General features: G+C 47.5%; 1 protein-coding gene across 1 annotated transcript; it reads left to right on the top strand.

Annotated features, from left to right (window-relative positions):
• The first annotated feature begins 297 nt into the window (after positions 1 to 297).
• LOC112637706 lies at positions 298 to 2,313 on the top strand. Its single transcript, XM_025407935.1, has one exon. It carries the CDS (start codon positions 298 to 300, stop codon positions 2,311 to 2,313), a length of 2,016 nt encoding a protein of 671 aa, XP_025263720.1.
• Positions 2,314 to 12,557: the final 10,244 nt, after the last annotated feature.

Consider the following 12,557-nt stretch of genomic DNA (forward strand, 5'->3'; position numbering starts at 1 on the left):
ACCTTGGTCCAACGGGAGCTCCGCAGCCTCTGTATGGCGGGCAGGTTTCCGCTTCGGAAATGGGCCGCCAACAGCCTCAGCGTCCTGGACGGAGTTCCACTCGAGCACCGACTCACCCGCGCACCTCACTCGTGGTCGCACGAGAGTCACGCGACACTCGGACTTCATTGGCACCCGGCCAGTGATCACTTCACCTTCGCGGAACGGGCACGGCACTACAACGAACTCACGAAACGACTAGTCCTGTCCGAAACCGCTCGGATGTTTGACCCGCTGGGCCGGCTCACTCCGGTCACAATGCGGGCTAAAATCCTGATCCAGTCCGCCTGGCTCCGGAAACTCGATTGGGATACTCCTCTTCCATCGGCGGACGCACTAGCTTGGAGGACCATGCTCTCGCAACTTCCGCGCCTCAATGAGATCAGGATGCCTCGCTGGCTCGGCAGCGATGATCCTCATTCACGCGTCGAACTTCACGGGTTCGCCGACGCATCAGAGCGAGGATACGCCGCCGTAGTGTACCTCCGCTCGTCCACTGAAAGGGGCACTACGCTTCACTTGCTGAACGCAAAGGGCAAGGTCGCCCCCCTGAAGCCCGTATCGTTGCTGCGGCTCGAGCTGTGCGCGGCTGCCCTTCTGACAAACCTCGTTTTTCACACGCGCACTTTGTTGAGTTTGTCCTCAGCTCCAGTCTTCCTCTGGTCAGACTCCAAGGTCACACTACACTGGATCCACGGCCACGCGTCCCGCTGGAAGACTTACGTGGCCAACAGAGTGTCGCAAATCCAGGAGCGACTACCCGAGGCGCGATGGCGACACGTGCCGGGCAAGGACAATCCAGCTGACTGCGCCTCCCGAGGAGTCCTGCCCAGCGACCTGGTCGGTCATCTCCTGTGGTGGACCGGACCATCCTGGCTCCGAGAGGACGAGGCAAGATGGCCAAGTGACGACGGCGCCCTGCCGGACGCCGATTTGCCGGAGCAAAGAACCGTCGCCTCACTCGCGGCCGCCGTCGAGGTCGCCTCCGAATCGGACTTCCTCCTCCGCTTCTCATCACTACACAGGCTCCTCAGAGTGACAGCGTGGTGCCTTCGATGGCGGAGACCAGGCATCCGGAGGACACGCGACAGCATTCGCACCGCACTCTCGCTCGAGCCCCACGAGATCGAGGACGCTCTCCTCCGCTGGGTTCGCGTCACTCAGACACTGCACTTTCACAGCGAGCTCACAGCACTGGGCAAGGGTCGTGCCTTGCCACCGCGAAGCCCGCTCACACGACTAAATCCGTTCCTCGATGGCAGCGGCGTGATGCAGGTCGGAAAGCGTCTCAAACATGCCATCCTGTCCCACGACGAGCGGCATCCCATCATCATACCGCCGGGATCCAAGCTGACCCACCTGCTGGTGCATTCCTGCCACCGACGGAGCTTACATGGAGGAGTGCAGCTAACTCTTGGGTTACTTCGCCAACGCGTGTGGATCCCACGAGGTCGAGCCGTCGTTAAACGGACAATCCACCGATGCGTTGTCTGCACGCGATGGAGAGCCGTCGCACCACAACCACTGATGGGCAACCTTCCGCGAGCACGGGTGACACCTGCACGCCCGTTTCTACGCACTGGAGTCGACTACGCCGACTCGATCCTCATCCGGACCAGCAGGGGCCGAGGCCACCGGGCAAGCAAGGGCTTCATCTCAGTCTTTGTCTGTCTCAGCACCAAGGCAGTTCACTTGGAGGCGGTCACCGATTATACGGCCGAGGCGTTCCTGGCCGCCTTCCGCCGCTTCGTCTCCCGGCGAGGCCTCTGCACTGAAGTCTTCTCCGACTGCGGTACGAACTTCGTTGGAGCAGACCGGGAACTGCGGGAGATGTTTCGCGCCTCATCCTCCGACGGCCGTCGGATAGCTCACGCAACAGCCTCCGACGGCGTGAGATGGAGGTTCAACCCCCCGGCAGCACACTTCGGCGGGCTTTGGGAGGCGGCCGTCAAGTCCACGAAGCATCATCTCCGAAGGGTCATCGGCGACGCCACCCTCACCTACGAAGAAATGGTGACCCTTCTCTCAGAGGTGGAGGCGTGCCTCAACTCACGCCCTTTGCAACCGCTGACGGACGACCCCGATGACTTGACGGCACTCACCCCAGGGCACTTCTTGATCGGAGCTCCCCTCTTGGCCGTTCCAGAGCCGTCACTCACCGCCGAGAAGGACACCGCGCTGTCTCGATGGCAACTTCTGCAAAAGATGCGCGACCACTTCTGGGAACGGTGGACGCGCGAATATCTCAACGCCTTGGCGACACTCCCAAAGTGACTTAAAAATGAGATCGGCCCCAGCGTCGGCGACCTGTGCCTGCTCCGATCCGAAACCATCCCTCCGACCAGGTGGCCACTTGCCCGCATCACGGCACTGCATCCCGGAGACGACGGAATCACCCGCGTGGTCACCATCTGCACGACATCGTCGGAACTGACCCGGCCACTCGCGAAGATCGTCCTTCTGCCAGGAGCCGACACCGAGACATCCTCATCGCACTCGGATTCGTGAGCCCGCACTTTATCACACTTCATTTGCGTGTCATTCGCACGCGGCGAATTTCCGAAAATTGCGCCGCGCTGAATCACATTCACACACTCGTTACAAGTTCGATCCGTAAACCGCGTTATCATTTTTCGTTCTCTTCTCACGCTCACTCATCACTGCACTACACATCGCAACACTTAACATTCACTGCACTCGCGAAAACTGCACTGTATCATTCTGTTCATTTCATCACCAAACACCGCATTACTCACTCTCGCGAAAAGCTCAATCAAACTAATCAACACGTGTCTTCAAATGACGTCACGCATTCCAGTCATATATCACGATCAATGGCTCATCAATAGAACAGTACGCGACACCTGTCTGCATCCGCGCACACTTACAAATTTCGTCATATAATGACGAGGCGGGCGGGATGTTCGAAATTCATAAATTATCACCGCGATATGAAAATTCGAGTAAATTAAAATCCGCATTTTTCCTATTATAAAACCCGAAAATTCAAAAGTAACGGGAAGAACGTCGAGAAACTTCTCAAAAACTCTATTTTTAACAAAAACTCGATCGTTCGAGTTCTCTCCTGTTTTTTTCAGCACATAAAAAACGCGTATCATAAACAATTGACAACAACATTGTCAACCGTCGCCGGAATCTAAGCGACAGACGGGCATGCGCGCCCATACGTCACGATCAGCTGATCGCCAATCAGCTGATCGAAAAGGATCGTGCGCATGGCAACTGTTAAAAAATTAATTCATGACCTCATCAGCGGCCAATTACGAGCGGCGCCCTCAGGTCACCGCCAATTTCCGAAATTAATTGGTCCACGTTACAACGGGACCAAAAATCAAGTTCGCTATATAAAGGGCCCAGCGCATGGACCCGACACAGTAAAAGTCTCGCACTTTCCCGCTACCGCTTGCACTGTAAAACCGCTTCGCTACGTAAAACCGCTTTATACAACCGCTTCTTATACATGACCGCTTGCTCACTCGGACTTTTCGCTATCACTTCAGTGTCTGAAAACAATTATATTTTTGTGTAAACTTTCTTATTTTATTGTGTGTCGTTCAAATAAAACTTTATAAAAAATACAAAAATATACGTGTCGTGTCTTATCGTTGCATTCAATTGTGTGGTGTCCTGCCGCGAAATTCTTCGGAACGCGCTTTCCGCTCAAACTCTCTCATTCGCGAACATATATATATATATATATATATATATATATATATAATTAATATATATATATAATTAATATATATATATAATTAATATATATTTATATATATTTATATTTAGCTTGTAAAATAGATATATATATTTATTTACCTTGCTCCAATTATCATACCGTACTGCCTTTTGCCAATTTTTAATTAATAATTTAATTATTTATTATTTATAACTTGCTCTTTATCACTCAAAATGCGGTTAATGATACATGTCACTAATGACACATATGACACATGTCATTAATATATCGAAAAGCGTCGCTAGCGCAATCTTCTGTCGAGAATAGGAAAAGGACATTTTCTCTTTCTATGTGTTGTGTACATGTGAGTCGATGATGACCATGATGATGAAAAGACGTTTCTTAATTGAAAATTTTCATATTTCGACTTTGCATTATGATATTTCCGTTAATAAATCACGCAGCGCAAAAATAAAGATACTTTCTTTATACAAATCAAACTCGCTCTATCGATTAAGGCTAGTGTTAGCGATTTATTACAAACAGGCGCGAATAACGGCCACATATGTTTATGTCGTGTATGTTTATATTATTTTTTATGTTTGGTCGAGGACACGTTTGTCGGAGGAAAGCGTGGCAAAGCGTGTCTTCGCCCTATTGGTCGCGTTCAAGAATCCGAGAGACGAGGATCGCCGTATATATATGGCAATCGAGCGATCTTGAGGTCGTCGCGAAATATATACCGAAAAATAAATAAACGCCGCCTGACGATTCCATTGTAGGAGAATAAGTAAGAATATAATAGCTCTCGTATCAAAAATAAAGTCTCTAAGTTCTCTTCACCTCTCCCAGAGAAGCGGCCGTGAATCGGCAGTTTCGAGCGCGTGTGAAAATTGATAGCGGGTTCGTGAAAAATTGCTAACAGTTTATCAGAAGCTGGATTCGAATCTGTGTGCCGGTCGTTCGGAAAGGAAGAAGAAGAAGGAAGCAGTATGAATGTTCCGCGAGGTGCTGAATTTACAGTGATGGAATTAAAGGAGGCCTTGCGGTCGAAGAGATTGCCGACCGGAGGAACGAAGGCCGAGCTAATGCAGAGGCTAATGGAGAAAGATCCGAAAGCGCGTGGACGATGATGTGCGAGCGGCGGGAGGCGTCGCGGCCGAGTGGCGCGCGGGATGCGGACCGCGCGGAGGATGCTGGTGTGGTGGAGGACGAGATGGAGCGGATTGACATGGGGCGAGAGGACCGTGGATCGGAGGATTTTGAGCGCGCGGAATTGGTTTTGTTGCGGAGAGAGAGAGAACTGTGGGAGAGAGAGAGACGGTTGTGGGCGAGAGAGAGAGAGCTGGCCCGCGACGCGTCGGCTGCGTCGGAGGCGTCTGGCGGCGGTGATGTCAGGGGCGTTAGGGAGCTATTGCCAGAATTTGACGCAGGAGACAACACCTTCTGGAGATGGAAAAATCAGCTCGAGCTTTTGCGGAACACTTATCGCCTCGACGAGAACGCCACTAGAGTTTTGATTGGTTCCCGGTTAAAGGGGCGTGCAGCGGCTTGGTTTTATTCGCGGACGGAACATTTGACATTGAGCATTGAAGATTTTTTGAAGGAGATGGGGCAAATGTTCGATTTGCGCCCCGGGAAATTGGCATTTCGGAGGAAGTTTGAGGCTCGCCTCTGGAGAGGTGACGAGCCGTTTTGTGACTATTATCACGAGAAGGTGATTTTAGCTAATCGCGTTCCCGTAGCAGAGGACGAGCTCCTCGATTATCTAATCGAGAGTATATCAAATGTACAGTTAAGAAACCAGGCGCGCCTCATGAAATTCCAGTCGAAGGCCGAGCTATTGGAGGCCTTCGAAAGTGTCACGGCCGAACGAGAGGACAGAAGGACGGGAGTTGGAAGGACCGGGATTGCGAGGTGGAGAGATGGTGCGAGGACAGTTGTTGGCGGGAAGGAAGTACCACCTGCGGGAACGAGGCCGACGGAAAGTCGGAGGGTCGAGCGTGCAGCGATCGAGGGGCCATCGTCGGGGGCGAGACGGTGTTATCGATGCGGCGAAGCTGGGCATATTGCCATAAGCGGACGGCCACCAGCGGGGAAGGCATGTTATGTCTGCGGATCGCCGGAGCATTTGGCCTCGGGATGTCCTAAAAGAGTGCGGCCGACGATGGCGGGAGCAGCGGCTGGATCGACAGAGATTGCGTTGACGAGCGTAGCGCGGCCCTCGCTTCCTGGGCCTTACATTGTAAGCGTGAGTATTTCGGCGGTGGACGAGCGCGAGGGTTACGATCGTGTTGACGACGCGTTGGTTGACTCGGGATCGCCGATTAGTCTCGTTAAGAATGATATTATTCCGGGTGAGTTGTGCTTGCCTCTTGAAAACGACGCTGATCAATTTTGCGGAATTAATGGTTCGCGATTGCGTATAATTGGTACTTTTGATGATTATGTAACAATTAAAAACGCCCGCGTAAAAATAAAGTTTTATACTGTCCCGGATGATATCATGACCTTCAATATCCTCTTGGGTAGAGATTTCCTGATCTGCCCGTCGATTCGCGTCACGCTGGGGAAAACCATTGAGATCATTGCGGTCGACGGAGAAAATGCTATCGGTGAGATAATGGCGATCGAGAGCCGAGACGTTTCTTTTAGTTTGCGTGACGAGTTGAATATCGGCGGCTGTTGGCGAGGAGAACAGCGAAAAAATTCGCGAAGCATATCGTTCGTGTTATCTCGCGGGTTTGCGGGAGGAGAGCTGCGCGCCTGATTTCGAGATGGTTATCGCATTAAAACATGAGCAACCGATAAGTTCGCGCCCGTGTAGACTGTCCTTCGCGGACAAGGAGGCTTTGCGTGGTATACTGGATGGGCTCTTGGCTGAGGGAGTTATACGGCCTAGTGAGTCGCCATATGCGAGCCCGATCATACTTATAAAGAAGAAAGACGGAAGTCTTCGGTTATGTATCGATTATCGCGAATTAAATAAAATTACGGTGCGAGATAATTTTCCAACGGAATTAATCGACAACAATATTGATCGCTTAAGAAATAAAAAATATTTCTCAATTTTGGATTTAAAAGATGGATTCCATCATGTCAGGATGCACGCGTCGTCAGTGAAGTACACGTCATTCGTGACGCCGCTGGGGCAATTTGAATACCTGCGCATGCCGTTCGGGTTGACGAATGCTCTACGCGTATTCCAGCATTTCATCCATTCCGTGCTTATGCCGCTGATACGAGAGAATAAAGTATTACTGTACTTAGATGACATTCTAGTCGCGACGGAAGGCATGAGCGAGCATATTGCGATTTTGAGAGAGATTTTTGAATTGTCCGGCCGGTACCGTTCATAGTTCCGTCTTGATAAATGTTATTTCGCGCAAACAGAAATAAAATACTTCGGCTATTGCATCAACCAATATGGTATCCGTCCGAGCGATGAAAATATTGAAGCGGTACTGAATTTTCCGGTCCCGCGTAACGTGAGGGAAGTCCAGCGATTTGTTGGCTTGGCGAGCTATTTTCGCCGATTCATCCCTGGATTTTCAATATTAGCCAAGCCTTTGTATGATTTGATAAAAAAGAACACGGTCTTCAAATTTGGAGCGTCGCAGAACGCGGCAGCGAGGTTGAGACGCTCAAGAATTGTTTGTCTAATGGCCCGGTGTTAGCCATATATTCCCCACAGGCTGAGACAGCTGCATTGTGACGCGAGTATTAGCGGCTTCGGCGGAATTCTACTTCAGAGGCAAAGCGATGGAACGTGGCGGCCGATCTCATTTTGGAGCCAGAGAACGACGCCGGCCGAGTCGAAGTATCACAGCTTCGAGTTGGAATGCCTCGCGGTCATATACGCTATAAAACGATTCCATATTTACCTTGCGGGACGAAGGTTTAGAGTCGTGACCGATTGCGATAGTTTTCGGCTTACATTAAATAAAAAGGACGTAAACCCTCGAATCTCGCGCTGGGCTCTCTTCCTGCAGAATTATGATTGCGAAATCGTTCACCGCCCGGGAAAGCGCATGAGTCATGTGGATGCGTTTAGCCGTTGCCATAGCGTACTTGTATTGGAGGGCGATAGTTTCGAGCGCACATTATCGATTTGTCAAGGCCGCGATGACGAAATAATGAAAATTCGTAACAAACTGGAACAAGGTGATGTAAAGTATTACGAGTTGCGTGACGGACTAGTATATCGAAAGGATAGAAATAAGAAACTGTTATTTTATGTACCACGATCCATGGAAAACAATGTAATTAGGACTTGCCACGATGAATTGGGGCATGTAGGTGTTGACAAGGTCGTCGATAACATTATTAAAGTCTATTGGTTTCCGCGCGTTCGAGAAAAAGTTAAAGAATACATTTCTAACTGCTTGCTCTGTATCGAATTCTCGCCGATGAGCGGTAAAGCAGAGGGGTATTTACATAATATCCCGAAAGAAAGCTTACCCTTCGCAGCTATTCATGTCGATCATTTGGAGCCGTTGGAAAAAACGGGGAAGGGTTATCGTCATCTACTCGTCATCATCGATGCTTTTACTAAGTTTATTAGGCTTTATCCGTGCAAATCGACTATGGCAGAGGAAGTAGTCCGGCATTTAAGTGATTATTTCCGCTCATATAGTCGACCAAAGCGCTTGATCTCAGATCGAGGCGCGTGTTTTACGTCAGAGACATTTAAGAAATTTTTAGAATCCGCGTCGATTGACCGCGTTTTGATTGCGGTCGGAACTCCGAGAGCCAACGGGCAGGTTGAAAGATATAATCGCGTGATAACGCCAATGCTGGCAATACTAAGTGAGACACCCGCTAAGTGGGACCGAGTTTTGGAAGACGTTGAATATTCTTTAAATAATACCGCATGTCGTACAACCAATGAAACTCCTGCTCATTTGCTGTTCGGACTCGAACAGAGGAGTAAATCGAGCGATTTATTGCGCGATCTTGTTCGGCTTGACGTGGATCCGGAGCGCGATTTCAACCAACTTCGACGCAACGCTGAGATAAATACACAGAAATCTCAACAACAGAGCGCCACACGATACAATTTGCGGCGAAAGGCAGCGCGTGAAGCCGGGTGATTATGTCGAGATTAAGAATATAGAAACTACGATCGGAATAAATAAAAAACTCGTACCAAGGTTCAAAGGCCCATACATAGTGAAAAAGGCGCTTGATTACGACCGATATGTCGTTGAGGACGTGGACGGATTTCAGCTAACACAGCGATCTTATAGCGGCGTAGTGGCGCCCGATCAGATGCGCCCTTACATAAAATTATAAATTGCTCATTTTGGTTACGACCATATGTTAAACATGTATGCGTGTATAACATTCAATCTTTTGTATTTATTATATTCTTGACTTTTTTTATGTAGACTATAGGCCGGGACGGCCTTACGTCAGAATAGCCGAACTGTTAGCGATTTATTACAAACAGGCGCGAATAACGGCCATGTATGTTTATGTCGTGTATGTTTATATTATTTTTTATATTTGGTCGAGAACACGTTTGTCGGAGGAAAGCGTGGCAAAGCGTGTCTTCGCCCTATTGGTCGCGTTCGAGAATCCGGGAGACGAGGATTGCCGTATATATATGGCAATCGAGCGATCTTGAGGTCGTCACGAGATATATACCGAGAAATAAATAAACGCCTGACGATTCCATTGCAGGAGAATAAGTAAGAATATAATAGCTTGTTACGTCCGGTGGACTTCACGATTCTGTTCTTTCATCGAAACGTTTCTTAGAAGTAATCAACGATTGGATTGAATTTAAAATAAAGAAAACCCAACTCGGATAAACAAACAGAGTGGCCAGTCGAGATAGCGCTAAGAAAATTTAAATAAAAATTTTTTAATTTACGAGCCTAGGAAATATAAGAAATTCAATCCATGCGTATCAATGGATCGTCTCAGGGACTTTGAAATAAGAGCCTTGGTGATCGAGAAATTGACCAAAAGGTAAATACGAGCAGAGCCATAAAATTAATATCGCACGTGCGCTGGATCAATAGGCCATTCTCAATCAAATCGTAGGAGATAAGGAAATCAGGTTGCTCCCACTCTCTACTGGATGGTGAAGCCAAACCTTAAGAAAAAGGTTAATTAACCAATTAGAGGTCTAAGACACCCTCTCTTCCTAAAAATCTAACTCCTTGATCCCTAAGAAGGGAATAGTAAAAATTTTTTGATTGATTAAAAGAAATTCCCACTATCCAGAAGGGAGGAGGAGCAAAGACTTTAAAATTCAAGAGCCGAGAGCGCGGACATGCAGTTAATCTCAAGAAATTTTTCGGCTTGCTCTTCTCCGCATCAGTGCGCCATATATATATATATATATATATATACATATATATATTTATATATATAATATATTTATATATATAATATATATATATATATATATATATATCAAAAAATCCAAGTAACAAAAATCGAAGTGAGTGTGATCCCTGAGGTCCTCTGGACTTTTTTTTTTTTTTCCTTCAATTGACGACTTTGAAACGATCTTTAAGTATTTGAAAAGGACCGAATCACACTATTTTAGTTCCTTTAGAATTTTGCAAGAATTTACTAGCGATAACCAATTTCCAACTATTCGACTCTCTTCTCCGTAACCCTTAATTTATTCGCTCCGGATTTCAACATTGGAATTCGCGAATAAAACTCCCAAGATCTTTATCCGTTCGTTCGGGATTTCAGTATTGGAATTCACGAGTATTTCCTTAATTTATTCGCTCCGGATTTCAGCATTGGAATTCGCGAATAAAACTCCCAAGATCTTTATCCGCTCGTTCGGGATTTCAGTATTGGAATTCCTCTTTGATCCACAATACGTATCGTTAAATCCGTAATGCTCCGTACAACGATCGATAGATAAATGATCTGTGCCGGCGTTTCCGATATCTTTATCCTGGCCGGGTACGCTTCGGTGAAAAATTCAATGTATGTGTGTAGCGCATGCCGTTGCTGTAACGCCACAGTAGTCACGTTGCATTCTATACGAATAATATTTACGTTTATAATATTAACAGGTTCGTCCGATTCATACCACTTGCGAGGTTGCAATATACGATTCGACGAGAATCCAAGCAAGGATCCTACATTGTCGGGTTTGGTAAAGTTTATTCTGTAGGCGCGATTTCACTTTCACTTTTAAGCATACTGTGATTGGCGCGGAGCGCTATTGGATAATTCCCTACATCATAATACGTTTTTCACCATTCTGGAAAGGTGTTCATCCTCGCAAAATTGCGCGTTTTGAGATAATCATTTATGGCGTGCAATTCGTACGATCCTTCGGGAATCGTAATTTCCTTGTCGTCGTTGCCAAAATAAAATTTATTATTCGAAAAAATTTACGTTCGGAATCGTGTGATAAGTTTCCAAAATCCGTTAATCCGAGCTCGGTAATCGGCATCGGTCAAATCTATAGCGGGGAAATAGCTTACAGCGAGAACGCTTCTTCTGCCAGTCCAACGTAAGTGTCAGTGACATGTCGAACGAATACTGAGTCATGACGATGGATTGTCAGGGCTTTAAATTGATTGTTTGAAAGAAATTTTAAACACACTGTCCACAGATACTCTGATTATAACTTTGATAAGATGTGTAATTGTATTAATTTTCACATCGTCGAAATATCGTACAAGTTCCTTGGCGGTCGAAGATTCCAAAACTGTCGAAATATACGACATGATCGTCCTCTTTGCGTACGCTACCCAATGAGTACAGGGACCATCAACGTCATCCAAATTGACGATACCGCTCTCGTTTCGTCGTACGCCGCTTATCGGTAAATTATTGCGCATGAAAACACCTCTAAAGAAAGGTATACACATACGTTTCGCAAATTGTTCCAATTGCACGTTAGTTGTCGCACCCGTAGGCATTTTTAATGTTTTTTCGACGTTTTTTTTTTTTCTCTAGACTTTGTTGAGAATCCCTTCCACGCTTGTACGGAGCGAGATAAAGTCCGCGACCTTCCATAGCGCATTGTAACGCTGCATTTCTTCCAGCTGACGTTGCGCAGTCTTGCTATCGTTTACCGCCTTTGCGATTCCCGCCGCACCGCCGGCCAATGACCGACAACTCCCAACAACGGTAAAAGTGGTAAAATACCAACCACGTTTCGCTAATGAAGAAATTCGTTTCCTTCTCCTCTTTGCGTCGATGGCTTTTTCATCCCCATGCCGCAGTTTTGTCTTTGCCCTTCATTGCCGCCCAAACAGTCGTAGCGGCTGCTCTTTCACCGAGAGTCGAATCCCTCGCGGTAATGCGTTCTTGCGCTCTTGCAGCTAGTATTGCGATCAGCGATGTGACGTTGGTCGAGATCGTTGCTTCGCGCCGTAAGCAACTGTCGGTTCAACACTACGCCGCGTCCAATGGATTGATGCCTCGATCACCCTCTAGCCAATCGTTTCTCTAATCGAGTTCCCGGCCGCAAAACTGGATAACCGGAATATGTATTTCGATAGGAAGCCGGTTTATCGCACGATTTAAGAGACCGCTACCTCTTACGATTCTCGCTGCATTCGGTAGCAAATCTTTTATCAACGGTGGTGGACCTCAATGGCGTTCGCTTGCCACGGCTGGTTGTAATTGTTCGCATGCACGAACGATACTTGATCGAACCCTCCGATCAGCCTTTAATATTCTGGCAAAGCTTGTCCCACAAATCGTTCCACTAATCACCAAAATTTGAAAGTAATAAAATCTTTGGGATATACTGCAAGTTGTTTGCGGTAAGCTCGAGAAATGTCTCTCTCATCCGACAGAAAAGGAGAAACATTTTTTGATACTGACGGGT

The sequence above is a fragment of the Camponotus floridanus genome, unplaced genomic scaffold (genome assembly GCF_003227725.1).
Source record: "Camponotus floridanus strain SB8 unplaced genomic scaffold, Cflo_v7.5 scaffold196, whole genome shotgun sequence".
NCBI classification, from domain to species: domain Eukaryota; kingdom Metazoa; phylum Arthropoda; class Insecta; order Hymenoptera; family Formicidae; genus Camponotus; species Camponotus floridanus.